Source organism: Saccopteryx bilineata, chromosome X (assembly GCF_036850765.1).
Source record: "Saccopteryx bilineata isolate mSacBil1 chromosome X, mSacBil1_pri_phased_curated, whole genome shotgun sequence".
NCBI classification, from domain to species: domain Eukaryota; kingdom Metazoa; phylum Chordata; class Mammalia; order Chiroptera; family Emballonuridae; genus Saccopteryx; species Saccopteryx bilineata.
Genome location: NC_089502.1, coordinates 104,754,416 through 104,775,336, shown reverse-complemented (window position 1 = coordinate 104,775,336; position 20,921 = coordinate 104,754,416). Strand labels below are relative to the sequence as shown.

The 20,921-nt window shown below is 40.3% G+C and overlaps 1 protein-coding gene across 1 annotated transcript in view; it reads left to right on the top strand.

Moving 5' to 3' along the window:
• WNK3 (WNK lysine deficient protein kinase 3) overlaps window positions 1–20,921 on the top strand; it is a 176,801-nt gene that overhangs the window by 76,862 nt on the left and 79,018 nt on the right. The window contains exons 7-9 of the mRNA XM_066249044.1: window positions 844–1,063; window positions 6,897–7,191; window positions 8,005–8,195. Coding sequence (XP_066105141.1) covers window positions 844–1,063; window positions 6,897–7,191; window positions 8,005–8,195 — 706 coding nt within the window. The remainder of the gene's footprint in view (window positions 1–843; window positions 1,064–6,896; window positions 7,192–8,004; window positions 8,196–20,921) is intronic.

Below are 20,921 nucleotides of genomic sequence, written 5' to 3'. Positions count from 1 at the left end.
GGACAGAGAAAGTCAGAGATAGGGACAGACAGACAGGAACGGAGAGAGATGAGAAGCATCAATCATCAGTTTTTCGTTGCAACACCTTAGCTGTTCATTGATTCCTTTCTCATATGTGCCTTGACTGCAGGCCTTCAGCAGACCGAGTAACTCCTTGCTCAAGCCAGAGACCTTGGGTCCAAGCTGGTGAGCTTTGCTCAAACCAGATGAGCCCGTGCTCAAGCTGGCGACCTTGGGGTCTCGGACCTGGATCCTCCGCATCTATTTATTATTTTTAAGAAATTGATTTGAGAGAGGGGGGGATTAGGGGGCGGGAGAGAAAGTGAGAAAGACATTGATCTGCTCCTGTATGTGCCCTGACCAGGACTGAACCAGCAATCCCTGCACTTCCGGACGAAGTGCCAACCTACTAAGCTTTCCGGCCAGGGCTCCAATTTACTTTAGAGTTTATATATCTGGAAGTTTTTCATTTGCTTTGCAGATAATCTGTTGTTTGAGTTTTAGTAATTTAAGCCAGTGGTTTAGGGAAAACTACTTAATCCATATACCATGCATTGCAGCACTTCTCCAGCTGTCTTTAGGCATACTCATAGCTATGTTAAAACTTCAGTATCTAGATATGCCACTAGTAATAATTTTAACTAAGGTCACTACAACTGCATGTTAGTTGGAAATTTTTGCATCATTATTAATAAGTTAGAGTTAATATTTTATTTGATAAGGCAGATTAATAGTTTAATTTAAATAAAATAAGATTGTTACTTTGATATAATTAACTTTTAAGGTTCTATATCTTGCTTATGACTAGAAAACTGGTAATGAGCTATGTATTTTGTTTATTAGGTTGTCTATCAGGAACCTACTAAACCACGCATTTTTTGCTGAGGATACAGGACTGAGGGTGGAGTTAGCAGAGGAAGATGATTGCTCAAATTCATCTCTGGCTTTAAGACTCTGGGTTGAAGACCCTAAAAAATTGAAAGGCAAGCACAAAGACAATGAAGCTATTGAATTCAGTTTCAATTTAGAAACAGATACACCTGAGGAAGTAGCATGTGAAATGGTGAGTGAATTCTACTGCTATTTTTCTGCCCTATCTTATAGTATCAGGATTGACTTTCTTTCTTTCCATTTTCTCCTTTTCTTTATTATTTTTTAATGTTTATTTTACTGATTTTAGAGAGAGAAGGAGAGAGAGAGAGGAACATCAGTCTGTTTCTGTATGTGCCTAGTTTCTGTATGTGCCCTGACTGGGGATCGAACCAGCAACCTCTGTGCTTCTGGACGATGCTTTCACTATGGAACTATTCGGCCAGGGCTCCTTCTCTTTATTTAAATTGATATTTTACTATGAAATGTATCTCTAAAGCAGAATATATTAAATTTGTATGTACAGTATAATGACTGATAATACAGTACCTTTATTATGATATATTGATAGAATGCAATTGATATCTTAGAAGCCACTTGTGTGCCCCTGCCGGTTGCGTTCCCCTCCCTCATCGCCACGGGCAATATCTGTTCTGACTTTTGTGTTATTTGTTTCTCTGCCTGCCATTGTAGTTTACCTAAGTAATATGTTGTTTTGTTTTGAAAACCTGAGTAGCAAGCACACACCCTACTGGTTACTGAAGTTACTCTTAGGTGAAGACCAGGAGACAAGCAGCTGAACAGAGTTTCTCAGTCCTAGTCTGGCTTCAGCTTCCCAAAGGCTTCAGGAGCGTTGCTGCTGGGGAAGTCAGTGGGTGAGGTCATGTGTGAGTCCAGGGAAATAAACACGAGGCTCCCACAGTCAGTGCACCTGCAGGACTATTGTGTGGACCAGGAATGAGCTGTCTGGTAACAGTGCGGTTTGATAAGGAGTGGGCCCCTCTGTCTACTTCTAATACCCCTGACCCCCTGCCCGCCAAGAGTAGATGACAGCGGATAACTTCTGTGGGGCGGAATGCGTGTCCCTCCGCGGTCCAGGCTGCTGCAGTGCTTTAATGGAGGGCTTGCAGGAGCTTTGGCAGCACGTGATCAAGGTTAGCCAAGTACAGACACTGTGAGGCAGGCTCACCTGGGCATTCTGTCCTCAGGTTAAAAAGAAGGATGGGACATTTCCCGCCAGGGCACACAGGAGAAGCGCCCATCTGCTTCTCCACCCTTCCCGCTCTCCTTTCTCTCTGTCTCTCTTCCCTTCTGGCAGCCAAGGCTCCAGTGGAGCAAAGTTGGCCCAGGTACTGAGGACTGCTCCATGGACTCTGCCTCAGGCGCTAGAACGGCTCTGGCTGCAACAGAGCGACGCCTCAGATGGGCAGAGCATCGGCCCCTGGTGGGCATGCCGGGTGGATACCGGTGGGGCGCATGCGGGAGTCTGTCTCTCTGCCTCCCCGCTTCTCACTTAAGAAAAATATATTTTAAAAAAGGATGAGGCAATGACAGTGGGGATCTTGGAAATGAAAGTCTTTAATCCATCTGTCGTTCTAGTCACTGTTTTAATGTGGAATGGTTGCCATGGACAGCTGGTGTACAGCTATCATGCTGATTATTTCCTTTACTGTCTTCATAGACTTCTTTGCCTCTCTCCTGTATTGGACATCATGTTTCCTAAATTCAATTATCTTCCTCTTTCTTGGTTTAATCTTTTGTTTTAGGGCAATACTTTCTCTGTTAATTTCTTTTAAGAAAGGGTAGATGGAAGATAAATTCTTTGAGACTTGCATATATATTATCTTTATTCTATCTTCATATTTAACTGATTATTTGGCTAGCTAAAGCATTTTAGGTTGGCAGTTTAAAAACAAATAGTCATAGCTCCATGCTTTTCTAGCTCTCAGTATTGCTATTGAAAAGTACAAAGTTGTTCTGTTTTCTAGATCCTTTGCATGTGATCCATTTTTTTTCCTCTCTGGAAGCTTGTACTCTCTTCTCAGTATTGTAAAAAAAAATTTTTTAGAGACAGAGGAGAGAGAGAGAGAGAGAAAGAGAAAGGAAGTGAGAGAGCGAGAAGGGGGAAGGAGCAGGAAGCATCCATTCCCATATGTGCCTTGACCAAGCAAGCCCAGAGTTTCGAACCGGCAACCTCAGTGTGCCAGGTCAATGCTTTATCCACTGCGACACCACAGACTAGGCTAGGATTGTAAAATTTCACAGTGATGTGTCTCGATTTGAGTCTGTTTTCATTTACAGTGTTGTAAACTCAGTGGACCCTTCCAATCAACTTACATACTTTAGTTTCTGGGAGATTTCTTAAAGTACTTTCTTCTATTTTCTCTTTTTGGAACTGCTATTATTTGGATGTTGGATCTCTTGAACTGTTTCTCCAATTTTTTTTTTTTTTATCTTTTCTATTTTCCATCTTTCTGTCTTTTCATTCTCCTTTTGGGCAGATATTATCAACTTTATCTTCTAAACCCTTCCATTGAGTTTTTAATTTTTGCTCTCATATTTTTAATATCAAGAGTTCTTTTATTATGTGGTCTGGTTCTTTTTTAGAATACAAATCTTGTTCTTTGTATTGTGGATGTAATATTACCGCATCTTTCTGTAACATTAGTAAAGGGAGTGTTTTTGACATTTTTTTCTCCGCGTATAGTCTCTTTTCTCTTAAGTTGTTGGGGTATTTTTGTTTTGTTTTTCTTCATTAGTTTTGTGCTCCATCTTCTTTTTAGAGGTTTTTCTCATATTTCTGATTAATAGTAGGAGACTGTATTAGTTTTCTATTGCTGTGTGACAAACTACCAGAAACTTAGTGGCTTAAAATGACATTTCTTATCTCAGTTTTGTCAGAAGTCCTTCTGGGCTTCACTGGATTCTCTCCTTGGAGCTTCAGAGGCTGAAGTCAAAGTGTTAGTGGCCTACTCTCTTATCTGGAGGCTCTGGGGGAGAACCTGCTTTGGGGCTCCTCCAGGTTGTTGGTGGAATGTAATTTGATGCACAGCTGTAAGATTAAGGTCCCCATTTTCTTGCTGGTTATTAGCCAGGGTCACTTTCATCTTTTAGAAGGTTCTTCTTCAGTCCTGTTGGGCAGATAAAATGTATTATGCTCACTTTGTTAAAGATGGCGCTGCCCATGTGAGGCATAGCCCAGGTGATATTAATGTGTGTAGGGGTGGGTTAAAAGCAGGCAGGATCCTTGTAGCCTGGGGCTTGGTTTTGGGATTAAGCCTTTCCCACCCATCTTGATGTGGGGTGGTACAATCCCATCATGCCTCAGAGAACTGACTTTGTATTAGAGACTTCCCTATTTTGTATATTGGATTAAAGGTTTGGATTTCTACACTATAAAAATGGGGGCAGAACGAGAGCTTGTACTCTTGGTTCCTGGGATGATTAGCATGAGAGAGCAGACGGAGCAGAGCAGAGAGCAGAAAGAGGCCATGTGGCCAGGAGACGGAGCCAAGATGGCGGAGTGCTGAGTTGCCAGTTAGTGCAGTTTGTATCTGAGATAAGGAAGGAGATGGGGAACTGAGGAGAACAAGGCTGGTGAGCTAGAAACCTTTGATTCTAGGAAACTCGGATAAGTCAGTGGCTTTGTGAGCACTGAATGTGAGTGGGTTTTGGAGCCCAGTGTGTGTTTTTACTTGCCCGCCGGGTGCAAGCTAGAATTAAAGATGACAGCCCATCAGTTCTTGGCTCCATTGTTTCTTTACCGACTGTCCGAATCCAATGCGAACCTGCATGGGCCAGGTGGCTGCTCTGATAGTGGCTCTGGCCCTGGCTTCTGGCTTTACAAGTCCTTTCACATGCCCCCACTTCACCTTCAAAGTCAACAATAGCTGGTTACATCCTTCAAGTGTCACCAGCTGGTAAAAGGCTCACCCAGATAATTTTCCTACCTTAATGTCAACTATGCATGGCATAGTGATATCTCATTATGTCATAAGTTTGAGGATTAGGATGAGACATCTTTCAGGGGCCATAATTTTGCCTACCACAGGGACTAACAAGCTGATCAGACCATATGATTGCTTTAGGATATCAGGATGGGCCATTAATTGGGGAATCTACGACATCTCTATTTATAGGTCTTGTTTCTTGTATATTGGTCAGATTCTTTAGAGAGGCATTTTTCAATTTTCTTTTTGGAGGGTAAGGGTTTATTTTAGTTACTGGTATTTTTATAGCCAAGTGGGGAAGAGGGCTGGAATTTTCTGCATATGGCGTTCAGCATGCATATGGTCATTTAATTTTCTTGTTTTCACTTGGTAGCCATATCCTCAACTGTGCCTGGTGTTCTATAATCCAGAGATCCTCTTTTTTATAATCTCCAGAGAACTAAAGTTTAGACTTCTCTTGTAGAAGGAAGAAATCACTGAAAGGTGTGGAATGGAAGGTCGACACAGGAACCCAAATTAAGGGGCTTCTCAAAACCCCTTTCACTTAGACTTCCTTACTTTAGTCATCTCTTTTGACTTTCCCCAGTTTGGGAAGTCCCTGGTACTACCACTCCCTATGCCTTATGAATATTATCCAGCATAAAGGGGAATGATTTTCAGCTTTCCCTAGTTCACCTTTTTCAGGTCTGCTAGGTCAGTTACTACTTAACTATTGGTTTTCCATATTTAAGAGTCAAAAATATTGTTGCTCTTGTCTTTCTCTTATTTTCCCTGTCATTGTCTATTTGTAATTTAAAAATCCATTACTATAGGGTATTTTTGGAGCTTTTGAAGAGAGTGAACTAGATATATGGACTCTATCTAACATTTTAATCACTCAACTACCATGAAATTTCCTCAAGTCAGCAGACCCCCAATACACGCTTTAAGAAGCAGATTGTAGGACTGAGAATGATACGTCATGGCACCTCCTCAAGTCTTTTATGTTACTGGGCCCTGTTTCTCTCAGACAACAGTCCTTTAATTTCTCCTCTCACTCCTTTAACACCTAGTAAGCTGTAGCACTTTGCTGTTAACATACTTCCCTCTGCCTACAGTGTTGATCTCTGAACTTATCTACACTCAATAGCCTGCAAGTTCCTCTTTTTGGTTGTAATCCAGGTCACAGTTTACCCTCCCAGTGACACTGGTTCTCCTTCCTCCAGAGAGGCATTTGTTCCTTTAGGGCTTTTGCAGCAGCTCGTTTCTACCTCCTATTTCATATTAATTTAAGTTTATACCCATCCTTCACCACCAGATTGTATGTTCATAGGGAACAAAGGGCCAACTTAGTCACCTATATGTCTCTGGAGCCCATTGTAGACACTTAATGTTGATGAATGAGGAAACCTTTTTAGTCTTTCACAAAACTTAATTGCAGTTATAAATGACCTGTAATAAGACCATATATACTAAAACATTAAGTTATTTGCTTGTTTTCTTTAAGGCCAGAATTATTTTAAGAATGCTTAGTGATAGTATTGTTTTTCTTTTCTCTTCTTTTCTCTTTTATAAAGTGAGAAGAGGGGAGATACAGAGACAGATTCCTGCATGTGCTCCACCGGGATCTACCCAGCATCCCCCATTTGGGGCTGATGCTCTGTCCATCTGGGGCCTCTCACAACCAAGCTGTTTTTAGCACCTGAGGCTGAGGCTCCTTGGAGCAATCCTCAGCATCCGAGGCCGAAGTGGTCAAACCATGGCTGCAGGAGGGGAAGAGAGAGAAAGAGCAGGGATAGGGGTGGGGAGAAGCAGATGGTTGCCTCTTCTGTGTGCCCTGACTGGGAATCAAACCCGGGGCATTGACACAATAGGTTGATACTCTACCGCTGAGCCAACTGGCCAGGGCAGTATGGTTTTTCTTATGCTGATTAAATGCTCTGACATTTATGTATGTCTGGTTAAGAAATAACATAGAAGCTAACTGTTACTTAATGGCATTTGGAATTTTGGGGTGCAAAATAACTTCACTAGTTTAAAAAAAATGGTTAAAATCTTACATATTAATGATGTAGTTTGCTTATGTTTTGTTTGTAGGTCAAGTCAGGATTCTTCCATGAAAGTGATTCCAAAGCTGTTGCTAAGTCCATTAGAGACCGAGTGACCCTGATAAAGAAGACGAGAGAGAAGAAGCCAGCTGGCTGTTTGGAAGAACGCAAGGATTCACAGTGCAAGTCTGTGGGGAATGTCCTTCCTCAGCCCCAGAATACAACTTTGCCCCCCGCTCCTGCTCAGCACACCACCACTGAATGTGAAGAAACTGAAGCAGATCAACAAGTTAGACAACAGCTTCTACAAAGAAAACCACAGCAGCGCTGCTCCTCTGTTACAGGTAACAGTTATAATTTATAAAAGCAAACAAATATGTCATTATATCCCCTTATCTTTAAATACTGCTTTTGTATTTTTTCGAAGCATTCCATTATCTGTCATTTTATCAATCCTTTTACAAAAGCCCTGAAACAGACAAGCCAGCTAGTTTTATTTTAAAATTAAGAAACTATTCTGATAAGTGACTTGTCCAAGGTTCTAGTGGCATAAGGATTATAATCATTTTACCATTTTAAGAGTCTAAAATAAATCATTTGATAAAAGAAAATTAGGAACTGAAGATATGACTTATTTTTCAAGAGATAATTTTCTAAACTTGAAGACCCTTTTTATTTTGAACTCAAGTATAAAATTAACACAGTTTCTCTTAATTTTTCAATTGTAATTCATGCTCTCTCTAGAAGGGCACAGTATTCTCACAGTAATAACTAATTGCTATATAAAAACTATTATTCTCTAGTCAAATTTTCAGAGAATGAGATGAATATAATATTTAGATCTTACTGAAATCCTAATGACAAATGTAGATTGATTAGGGATATATGTGAAAAGGTCAGCAAATGGAATTGATTTTTATGTGATTCTTTGGAATTAGCTTTTGCTTTATTAAGAAAAATGTAGTCATACTGTAGTGTCAGCATAGAGACTTTACATGATAGTTTTTGATTAATTCTGCAATGTACATATTTTATTTGAAGATGTCTCAAGTTGTCAGCATAAAAAATTTTTAAAGAAACACTTACCATTTCCTATGGATTTGGACCTGGTGCTTCAAGTTTTCACGTTTACCTGTTGCTTATATTCTTTGTCGTAGGTGACAATTTGTCCGAAGCAGGAATTGGATCAGTTATACACTCAGATACCAGTCAACCCAGTACAGCCTATTCTTCAGACCAGACAATGACTTCTCAAATGGTTTCTAACATCCCACAAGCGGAAATAAATGTTCCAGGGAAAATTTATCCATCCCAGCAGCTAGTAGGACATTACCAACAGATTTCAGGGGTGAGATGAACTGTTATTTTTTTAATTTATTATTTTTTCTTGAGAGAAAGAGATACAGGGAGAGAGAGAGAGAGACAAGATGCATCAACTCATACTTGTATCACTTTAGTTGTTCATTGGTTGCTTCTCGTTGGTGCCTTGACCAGGCAGTTCCAGAAGAGCCAGTGACCCCTTGCTCAATCCAATGATCTTGGGTTCAAGCCATTGACCTTTGTGCTCAAGCCAGTGACCATTGGATCATGCTGATGATCCTGCACTCAAACTGGCAAGCCCACGCTCAAGCCGATGACCTTTCAGGGTTTTAAACCTGGGTCCTCAGCATCCCAGGTTGGTGCTCTATCTACTGCGCTACTGCCTGGTCAGGCATATTTTAAAATATATAATCAATATATTTACTGGAAATGAGAGGCTTTATCTTTAGTTTTTTTAACTGTTGCAGAAACAGCCAAAGCCAGCTCAGCCCCACATTTTGCCTTTGGCTCAAGTTCAGTCCACTGTTTTGTCTGTACATGTCCTTGTACCCCCAGTTGTCTCACAACTCCGGTGTCCCCGTGAACTATCTAGAAGGGCTCACAGATAAAGACCCAGTATTTTAGAGACCCTGTATTCAGTTAAACACATCTAACACTGCCTAGATTTTCTGCCACGCAGGGATGTCTTTCACAAATTTATCATAGTTTATATAAAAGTTGCTGAAGCTAAAAGCTGTTTCTGCTTTCCGTCACCTAGAACATTCTTCTTTAGGATGTACTGAAACTAACATTGTGTTAGTAGAATCTTGAGATGCTGCTTGTATAATAGGAAAAGAAACTGAACTCTCTATATGGATAAAAAATTTATTTAGGACTTAAATCTCTGTCCTCTGGTAATGATGGTTTGCTCTTTCTATTGGACTTTTCAAGCCTGGTTTGAATATGGAAGGATGTCTTCTACAGATTAAATATAGTATTTTAATAGCCTTTTTTATAATTTTTTTTAAACGTGGAAACAAGACTTATTTTTATTTTTTAATTATAATTTTTAGCACTTTCATCTGAATTTTTTACTTTTTAAAATTCCTGTTTGTTTCTATAGGAGAAATAAGTGTTTTTGCCTTTTAGACTCTCAAAAGTGAGCATTATTCATTTCGGGTAATAAGCAAACAGTCTTTGTGAGAGTTCATACATCAAGACTATATCCTGGTTCCCTAGGTTATGGGCCCTGGACACTTGGTTGTGCTCTGCTTTGCTATCACTTCATTTTCTTTCCTCAAAGTCACCATCCCCTGCATGTGTCTTCTGCTTTTGGAAATGAAATGATCTGAGCCTCCTAGACATTCTCTGTTTATGATTTCGTTAGCAGCTGGTTCATCTGTTTCTTTTAAGCAATTGACATATAGTTTGTCACAGTTCATCAGTAAACATTTAATGACCACCATCTGGGGGGATTAATAATAAAATAAAATAGAATATTCCTTGCCCTCAAGGAACTCATAGTCTTGTACGGGAACGTATACACATACTTGACAAATGCCTGAGCATTTGAAATCTGCCAAGGGCAGATTTAATCTGATACAGTTAACACTGCCTGATATTTGGCTAGTGTTAGTAGGTGATACGGTACATATTTGTATTGAGCTCATTTTGATTTGTCTCTCAGACTATAATGCGAAGTGTGTTGAGTGGATGTTTAAATTTACTTGGGTTCAGCCACTTAAGTGTTAGGTATGTGTATTTTAAAAAATGTTTTCAGGCCCTGGCTGGTTGGCTCAGTGGTAGAGCGTCAGCCTGGCGTGAGGAAGTCCCAGGTTCGATTCTCGGCCAGGGCACACAGGAGAGGTGCCCATCTGCTTTTCTACCCCTCCCCCTCTCCTTCCTCTCTGTCTCTCTCTTCCCCTCCCACAGTCGAGGCTCCATTGGAGCAAAAGATGGCCCGGGCGCTGGGGATGGCTCCATGGCCTCTGCCCCAGGCGCTAGAGTGGCTCTGGTCGCAACAGAGTGATGCCCCGAATGGGCCGAGCATCACCCCCTGGTGGGCATGCCGGGTGAATCCCAGTAGGGCGCATGCGGGAGTCTGTCTGACTGCCTCCTCGTTTCCAGCTTCAGAAAAATACAAAAAAAAAAAATTATTATAAAAGTATTATTTACCTATTTAAAAATAAAGCCCATAATGTTATAAAGAAGACAGTAAAAATTACCTCTTATTCCTCCAGCTAGAGACCATTTATTTTTTTACATCTAGACATCTAGAGGTAGAACCTTAGTCTAGATTTATCTTTCTCTATGTGTACCTATATAGCGTGGTTAATCACAAACGTCACATACATACTATTTTGTAGCCTGCCTTTTTCTCCTAATATGTAGAAGCCACATAAGGAAGCACTTTCACCATTGGGGTCTCTTGATTAGTATAGTGGTTCAAGTTCTAGAAATTACAGCAGCTAACCTATATTTATTCAGCCAACTTTCTCCTTTCCTTTTGAGAAAGCTTTTGTGTTCATTTTAGCTAGGAGTTTGAAATCCTTTTGAGCCTTTTCTTGGAACTTCTTACTGTGTGGTATGTGAAGGTGTCAGATTCAGTTACTCTGAATCTCAGCCAGGTTTTGAATGAGTGATGTGTCAGTTGGAATAAATGAGAAGCCATGAGTAGTATATTGCTGGGACTGGTCTCAGCCCCCTAGTGTATTCAACTAGCAACTAGCATTTACTCATGGTATTAGAATTTTTATAGTATTAAAGCTATACCCAGCACTTTTTTAGTAACTTGATGAAATTTTTGGAATATAGCATTATTTCATCTCTCATTTGGTTTGGGACCATCTCATTTAAATGGGCTTATTCTATGCATTTATAATTTAAATTTTCCTTGCACCAACACAAGGAACTACAGCTGAGCTTTGGACAGATGGACAAACTTCATCCAAACCTATGACTTTAGACTTGCCAGTTATTGGAGTTCCATAACCAGTCTTTACTGCAGTTTCTCCTCATACATTGCCTGCTTCACATGTTCTTTCCCAGCATCCAACAGTTGCTCTTCAACTTAAACCTTGTCCTAGAAATTAACCAAATCACCAGATGCCAATCAGACTTCTAGTTTCTTACCGGTTAATCATTCTCAAGCTTTGTCAAATCATTCTGCTGCTCAGTATGTGAGCAGTGTACGGAATGCTGCTGGTGTAGCATAGCTCTGTTCTAGTTCCATTGAGGGCCATTCAAGGGCCCATCAGCCTTCACAAAAGATAAATTCATTATCCCAGCTATACCGTGGGACACGTCAGGAGTCTATAACTCCAGGTCCTTCAATGCCACAAAGTCAGATAATGCATTTGAAGAAGCCTTGTTTCCAAGCCTCTATTCAGCAGCAGCCATTAAATTTACAATCTAAGATTATGACATCATCACAGAAAAATGCTCAGCAGGGTTGTATTCTCTGAGAGTCTGAAGCACATGCCAGTCAGTGGCAGCTAAAGAGCGGCATTGAAAGTGTTATTCAGCCCCTGGAACAGCCATTTTATTCTGTTCAACACACTTATCCAGGACCACCTACAGAACTTCAGTCCTTCCCATTGAAGGCTCCTGAGCAGCTGCCCTTTGTGATACATTCTAAGAATAAGCTTCTTACCCATCATAGTCAGTTTGCTCAACCCAGACTCCAGCACAGCCTGTTTATTCACTACCAGCGCCAAAGCATCCTCTTTACACTGTCCAATCACTGGGATCACAGCCAGATTCATCCATGCAGGTTTCTCAGTCAGTCCCACCCACTGGAATAGCCCTGTTATTCAGCCCCAGCCCAAGGGCAGCCTGCTTATCCAGTGCAACCTCTAGTTCTTACCTTTTTCAGACCAGCCAGCATATAGGATGCGAATAACTTACCCTGTGTAACCTATGGAATAGTCTGTTTACTAGGCACTGCCTCTTGAGCATACCTCTTATTCAGGACCAACTGCATCATCCAGACAACTGAACAGGCAACCTTTATAACCCAGTATGTATACATAGTAAACCTTTCTAATACCAAGAAAGTACATATCACAAACTCTGCAGATCAGAAGTTATACTCAGTACCACCTTATGTAACATAGACATCTGAACAACAAGTCTTTTTAACATAATCCCAAGGTAATAATTATTCAACAAAAGACATATTTACCATCAACCTTACATATACAGACACATTCTGCTGAACCTTTTATTTAATGTCCAGCATTCAGAAACTCCATCTTAGCAGATGTCAGTTTTAGACACCAGCAGCTAAAAGCCTGGTCAGCTAGCATTGTATCTCAGGGCCATGCAAGGACTGTTTCAACACCTTCATTCAGCGGGCCTCCCCACAGGCCCAGATCCAGCCCCGTTACTTCTCTGCACCAGATTCCGACGCACACCTAACACCAAGCCAGATTTCTCACTCAGCTTTCCCTCAACATCAGCAGATAATTTATTCATCTCATAGACAAACAAGCCATCAGGTGTCTATTCAAGAAGGTCACATTAACCGACAGCGTTCTTTGTGTAGCCAGCGTGCTGTTTTCCAGCAACTGGTACCTCATTCACAGGCACCTAACCAAGCTCAGCCTTTACCAGCTATTCCAAAAGCCATTATAAATATGGTCTAGGTTACGCCTCCTTTGCAAGAACAGTTGCAACCAGTGGCAATGGAACAACAATATGTAATACAACCTTAAAGCAGCCTCAAGTGCTTCAGGCATTAGACAGCAAACTTCCCCTGCAGAGAAACCTAGCATAGCACCAGCTAGCATGTATTCAGCAGCATTTTCCTGTTCAGCCACAGTGGCAGCCATCTTCTAGCTTAGCACTTGTTTCTGAGTCATCAGGAACACAATTACAACAGCAGACCCTGTATCAAAGACTTGAACCCAGACTACCGGGCTGCAGAAGCAGTTCCCTTAATCATTACACCATTCAGCCTCTTTGTTAAATAACTATCTTCTCTGCCAGAATTGAAGAAAAAGGGTATAATGGTGTTAATGAGATTTATTTAATTCAGGGGATTGATTGAAATAATTAAAGGAAGGAACTGAGAATCCAGTTTATTATTCTTGATCTTATGTTCTGCTTTAGATATCTATAAAAATCTCCTTAGTTTATTGATTTTGGATAATAAAATGCTTTGAGGTTCTTAGATAAAAGGTTTTCCTAATAATGATATATTACTATGCTAAAGAGCTATTATCTCAAGTATTGTGTACTTTATAAAATTCCCTCTTCATTAAGGACATTAATCAGCAATTTTCAACTGTTTTCATCTCATGGCACGTATAAACTAATTACTAAGATCCTGTGGCGGCCTGACCTGTGGTGGCACAGTGGATAGAGCGTCAACCTGTAACGCTGGGCTCGCTGATTCAAAACCCTGGGCTTGCCTGGTCAAGGCACATATGAGAGTTGATGCTTCCTGCTCTTCCCATTCTCTCTCTCTCTCTCTCTCTCTCTCTCTCTCTCTCTCTCTCTCCCTCCCCCCCTCTAAAATGAATAAATAAAAGTTTTAAAAAATCCTGTGGCGTACTGAAAAATACATTTTTTGCCAATCTGACAAAAAAATAGGTGTAATTTTGATTCATTTACACTGGACGGCTGTTATTGTGTTGGCTTTTGTCATTTTTTTGTTTGTTTTTATTTGACAATCTTAAGGGAAAAGATGTCAGATGCAATAGACAGGTATTGCGTGTTTTAAAAATTCTTGTGGCACACCACACCGATTGAAAATCGCTGGCATAAATGATAATGAATTCCTATGTGTGCGTGCTATGACTCCTAACAGGAATGATCAAGGATTAATAAAGATCTTTGCAGCTGAAGTTTCTTCAGCTCAAGCATGCTGTTCCTGGATTCATTCCTTTAGAATAGAGTTCTTCACAGTGTATTTTGGTTTAGAATATTCAGTTCTTTTTTTTTTTTTTTTTAAGAGAGAGAGAGTGAGGGACAGACAGGAAGGGAGAGAGATGAGAAGCATCAACTCATAGTTGTGGCACCTTAGTTGTTCATTGATTGCTTTCTCGTATGTGCCTTGACCAGGGGGCTCCAACCAAGCCAGTGACCCTTTGCTCAAGCCAGCCACCTTTGGCTTTAAACCAGTAATCTTTGGACTTAAGCCAGCGACCATAAGGTCATGTCTTTGATCCCATGCTCAAGACAGCAACACTGTGCTCAAGCTGGTGAGCCGGTGCTCAAGCCAGCAACCTCTGGATTTCGAACTTGGGTCCTTAGCGTTCCAGGCCAGCGCTGTATCTGCTGCGCCACTGCCTGCTCAGGCATATTTTTGCTTTTTATCCATTCCCAGAGATTTCCCTGCTTTGCTTTCTCCCACCTCCCTAATTTACCTAATCTATCACCAATCAATTTTATGTAACCCCCTTACATCTTTCCCTTTGATTCTAGTGTATAAAATAAATGGTAAACCCACCATTTTCTGGGGCATTTTCTCAATTTGTTAAGACTTTGCTTCGTGGCACTTGTTGACAGTTTGGCTCAAATAAACTCAGAAATTTTTTCCAGGTTTGGAAGTTTCTTACATTAACAAGTTTTTTGTTCAGGGTTTTTGTTCAGGTATATAGTTGATTTTGAATTAATTTTTATGAATGTGATGTAGAGGATGAAAATTGTTTTCCCCCTCCATATGAACATCCCAATGTCCATTGTTCAAGCTCTGTTTTATTTCCTTCTCCCACCAGATTATTTTGGCACCTTTGTCAACAATAAAAAAACCAGAAAAACATATAGCACTTCTGCCAACAGTAAAACAAATAAATAAATGTGAATCTGTTTCTGGCTGTATACCTATTGCATTGATCTGTTTGTGCATTATCATAACTTTATAGTATGTCTTGAGGTTAGGAAAACTCTTTCTACCTTTTTTTTTTTGAGAGAGAGAAAGGTAAAGAGAGAGAGAAGCATAAACTTGTTCCACTTAGTTGTGCCATTGATTGCTTCTCACATATGTCCTTACTGGAGTTTGAGCCAGCGCCCCGGGGATTGAGCTGGGCCCTTGGAGATCAGGCTGGTGAGCTAAGAATACAGCTGGGTCGATCTTCAGCCGGTGACCTTGGGATCAGTGATGCTGGACTTGACCCAGCGGTGGTGTTCCCAGAGGACACTGTATCCACTGAGCCACTGGCCAGGGCTCATTATTTTGCTTTATCAAGACTTCTTTGGATGTTCTAGGTCCTTTGCATTTCCATATAAATCTTTGAATCAGGTGGACAATTTATCCAAAAAATAAATAGTCTGGTGGAATTTTAATAGGGATTGTATAAACTCTATAGATCAATTTGGGGAGAAATAATATAACAATATGGAATCTTGCAACCCAGGAACGTAGCATAGCTCCCCATTAATTTATATTTTCTTTAATTTCTCAGCATAGTTTTATTGTGTGGAGGTTTTAGCACATCTTCTTTTGCATGTATGTGGAGATACATCTTTTGGTAAACTTATTCCTGAATGTTTTATGTTTTGAAAATATTATGAATGGAATTGCTTTTTAAATTAATATTTTTCTGATTTTTACTATTTCTTTATAAACTACAATCTTTTGTGTGTATTCTTGTATTCTGTGACTTTACTAAATTCAAATTATTAGTTTTGTTATCTTTTTCATTTCTAGGGATTTTTGATATAATTATAATCTGCAAATAGTGGGAGTTTTACTTAATTATTTGCAAAATTTATGCTTTTCATTTTTATTTTTGCCTTATTGTTCTAGCCACAACCTCCAAGACAGTGTTAAACAGTAAAGAAGATACTGGACATTTTGTCTTGTTCTGATATTAGGGAGAAAGTGCTCAGTATTTTATTAAGTATGTTGTTAGCTGTAGGATTTTCTAGTTGCCCTTTATCTAATGAGGAATTTCCCTTTATTCCTAGCTTGCTAAGAATATTTTATCTTGAGTCTGGTCGGATTGCTCAGTTGGTTAGAGCATCATCCTGATACAGAAAGGTTGTGGGTTTCATCCCTAGTCGGGGCACATACAGGAACAGATTGATGTTTGTCTCTTTCCCTTTCTCTCTCTCTAAAATCTATCAATATTTTTTTTAATCAATCAATTTTTTAAAAAGAATATTTTATCTTGAGTAAATGTTGAATTTTGTCAAATGCTTTTTCTGCATCAATAGAAACGGTGATTAGATGACATATGACAAATATGGTGGGATTCACATTGGCCATTTTACTGTGTTTCCTTTGCCTCTTGTTTTTTATTTTTCCTGGCCATCCTTCTTTTGGGTAAAAATGATTCTTTTAGAATCCAGTTTCAATTTGTCTATTATCTTTTTAACAATATATTCTTTTATGTTTTAACAATTTCTTTTTTTATGACAGAAACAGATAGAGATACAGAGAGAGGGACAGATAGGGACAGACAGGCAGGAAGGGAGAGAGATGAGAAGCATCAATTCTTCATTGTGGCTCCTTACTCTCCTTAGTTGTTCATTGATTGCTTTCTCATATGTGCCTTGACCAGGGGGCTGCAGCAGAGCGAGTGACCCCTTGCTCAAGCCAGCTACCTTGAGCTTCAAGCCAGCAACCTTTGGCCTCAAGCCATCGACCATGGGGTCATGTCTATGATTCCACACTCAAGCCAGAGACCCTGCACTCAAGCTGGTGAACCCATGCTCAAGCCGGCGACTCAGGGTTTTGAACCTGGGTCCTCCGCATCCCAGTCCAATGCTCTATCCACTGCACCAAGTCTGGTCAAGCTGTTTTAACAATTTCTATACAAATTTATTTATCTGGGCAAATATTTTATCCTGATATCATTCCTACACCATGAAATTCCCCCTTTAAAAAAATTTTTTTAATGTTCACAAGTTGTGCAACCATCACCACTCATTCCAGACATTTTCATCACCCTAAAAAGAAACTCCAGCCTGGCCTGTGGTGGCGCAGTGGATAAAGCACTGACTGAGAACACTGAGGTTGCTAGTTCAAAACTCCGGGCTTGCCTGGTCAAGGCACATGTGAGAGTTGATGCTTCCTGCCCTCCCCCTTCTCTCTCTATCTCTCCCCCTCCCTCCCTCTCTAAAAATGAATAAATAAAATATTTTCAGAAAAGAAAAGAAACTCCATAGCTATTAATAGCTATTAGCAGTCATTCTTCATTCCTGACCCCTTACTCCCCCGTCTCCTGGATGTCACTTATCTACTTTCTATTTATTTGCTTATTCTAAGCAGTTCACATAAATGGAGTCAGACACTTTATGGCCTTTTATGTCTGGCTTTTTTCAGTTATGGTAATGTTTTCAAGGTTTCTCTGTGTAGTAGCATGTATCACTACTTTATTCCTTCTCGTTGCCAAATAATATTCCATTATATTGATTATGGTACATTTTGTATACCCATTTGTCAGTTGATCACTTTTAGATATATTCTACTTTTTTGTTGTTATGATTAATGCTGCTGTGAATATTTGTATATAAGTTTTTGTGTGAACATTCATTTCTGCAATTTTTACCCAAGAGTGAAATCCTGGGAGGGGGTATGCTTAACTTTTTTTTTTTTTTTTTTTTTTTTTTTTTTTTTACAGAGACAGAGAGAGTTAGAGAGAGGGATAGACAGGGACAAACAGACAGAAACGGAGAGATGAGAAGCACCAATCATTAGTTTTTCGTTGCGCGTTGCAACACCTTAGTTGTTCATTGATTGTTCTCCCACATGTGCCTTGACCACGGGCCTTCAGCAGACTGAGTAACCCCTTGCTTGAGCCAGTGACCTTGGGTCCAAGCTGGTGAACTTCTGCTCAAACCAGATGAGCCTGTGCTCAAGCCGGCGACCTCAGGTCTCGAACCTGGGTCTTCCACATCCCAGTCCTATGCTCTATCCACTGCGCCACCGCCTGGTCAGGCATGTATGTTTAACTTTTTGAGGAACTGCCAAATTTTCCAAAGCAGCTACACCATTTTACATTCCCACCAGCAACTACATGGGTTTCAATTTCTCAACATCCTTATTTGTCTTTCTGACTGTAGTAACCTAGTGTATGTGAAGTGATATCTATCTCATTGTGGTTTTTATTTGCATTTACCTGAAGGCTAATGATGGCAGCAGAATTTTCATATGTTTGTGGGCATTTTGTGTATCTTTTATCTTCTTAAAAGAAATAACTGTTCAAATCCTTTGCCAATTTTAATTGGGCGTGGTTTTTTTGGTCTTTTTAAGTTGTAAGAATTCTTTATATATTGTGGATGCTAAACTCTTATCAGATATGTGATTTGAAAATTATTTCTTCCATTTTGTGGGTTACCATTTCACTTCCTTTTTCTTTTTCTGAAGTGAGAAGCAGGGAGGCAGACAGATTCCCACATGCACCTGAGCAGGATCCACCCAGCATGCTCACCAGGGGGCGATGCTCTGCCCATCTGAGGCCCTTGCTCCCTTGCAACCTGAGCCATTTTAGCTCCTGAGGTGGAGGCCATGAAGCCATCCTCAGCACCCAGGCCAACCTTGCTCCAATGGAGCGTTGGCTGCAGGAGGGGAAGAGAGAGAAAGAAAGGAGAGGGGGAAGGGTGAATAAGCAGATGGGCACTTATCCTGTGTGCCCTGGCTGGGAATTGAACCTGGGACTTCCACATGCTGGGCTGATGCTCTTCCACCGAGGCAACTGACCAGGGCTCCACATTCTAAACCAGTAAAGTAATTAACATTTTTTTACTCTTCAGACTTCGCAGTTTTAATTCTAACCCTAGTATGTTTAAGACCTAGAATGGGCCTGATAGGCGGTGGCGCAGTGGATAGAGCATCGGACTGGGATGTGGAGGACCCAGGTTCCAGACCCCGAGGTCGCCAGCTTAAGCGCGGGCTCATCTGGTTTGAGCAAAGTTCGCCAGCTTGGAACCAAGGTTGTTGGCTCGAGTAAGGGGTTACTCGGTCTGCTGTAGCCCCACAGTCAAGGCACATATGAGAAAGCAATCAATGAACAACTAAGGTGTCGCAATGAAAAACTGATGATTGATGCTTCTCATCTCTCTCCGTTCCTGTCTGTCTGTCCGTATCTATCCCTCTCTCTGACTCTCTCTCTCTATCTCTGTAAAAACAAACAAAAAAAAACCCCAAAACAACAAAAAACAAACAAACCCAGAAAGGCAGTAAGTAAAGATACCAGTGTTTTTGAGATGTGTACTTTATTTCTAGTTATGTTTCTATTTCTCTACTGTTTTTTATTTTGTTTATTTGGGTTTTTTTTGGGGGGGTGAGAGAGAGAGAACAAAGAATGAGAAGGAGCAGGAAGCATCAACTCCCATATGTGCCTCTACCAGGCAAGCCTGGGGTTTGGAACCAGTGACCTCAGCGTTCCAGATCGATGCTTTATGCACTGTGCCACCACAGGAAAGTATAGAAATTATATGAAAAATGGACTTTGTTGATATGTACAATTCTGATATTAACTGGCAAAAGAATCTCCATGCTCAGTTTGTTGAGAAACATCCATGGATCTACTGTAGGTGAATATGATTAAAACATTCAAGTTTATTCTGGTAAAGGCAGTTTTAATATATATACCATGTGACCATTTTTCTGAGGCATTCTACAGGAGTAAATCTTATAGTTAGGGAGCTGACATTGAGGACAAAGCAGTGTCACCTCATTCAATCTTCACTGTAATTTCCTCTATAAAGTAGTTAATTCCATTAAATGAAAGTTTTTGTGTAAAAATTGAGAATTAGAGTTATGACTGGTTTCTCTAGAGAGAGAGTGATTCTGGCTTCTAGGGTTTTAAACCATTTATGTAAAGAAGCTGCTTATCACAATAGTGTTTTTCTGTGAAATTACTCTACTTGAAGGGAAATTGGTCTAAGTAGTGGGTGTGCTTGCTGAACATTGTCAAAAAATTGTTCCCAAAAGACACATGTTGCTTAGTATGAATTCATAACGTCCAAGGACATTAGTCATTTGAAGTGATTTACAGGAACATTATTCAGCCTTCTCCCTTTTACAATGGAAGTTAGTTAACGCACTGAGGATGCTGAAGAAATGGGAACCTTTCTGGTTCATCTCATTGTCCAGGAAAGAACCAACCTCTGAAGTAGCAGCACAGTTGAAATCTTCAATTTGGGAGATTGGTGGAATGAGATAAGTGACTGATTGTCTGTGGATTACTATTATAAGGTATTTAAGGAAAAGGCAAACTATTGCTTTGGGGGGATAGAATGAAAGTTTTTTTTTAATTTATTGTGCTATACATGTTACATTCTGTTTTTATATGTACAATTTTGAAACATGGTTTTAACAATTTCGACTTAATACTGATTGCTGGTTTTAGTATAAAGCACCAGTTTTTATACTACAACATTCCAATTCTTTTTTTTAATTTTTTTTAAATTTTTTTATTTATTCACTTTAGAGAGGAGAAGGAGAGACAGAGAAAGAGAGAGAGAGAGGACAGAGAGAGAGAGAGAAGGGGGGAGGAGCTGGAAGCATCAACTCCCATATGTGCCTTGACCAGGCAAGCCCAGGGTTTCGAACCGGCGACCTTAGCATTTCCAGGTCGACGCTTTATCCACTGCGCCACCGCAGGTCAGGCACATTCCAATTCTTGATTCTTTCTTTTTCTCTATCTTTTTTTTTAGTGACAGAGACAGAGAGACAAAGAGAGGGACAGATAGGGACAGATAGACAGCAAGGGAGAGAGATGAGAAGCATCAATTCTTCATTGTGGCACCTTAGTTGTTCATTGATTGCTTTCTCATATGTGCCTTCACCAGGGGGTTACAGCTGAACCAGTGCCCCGTT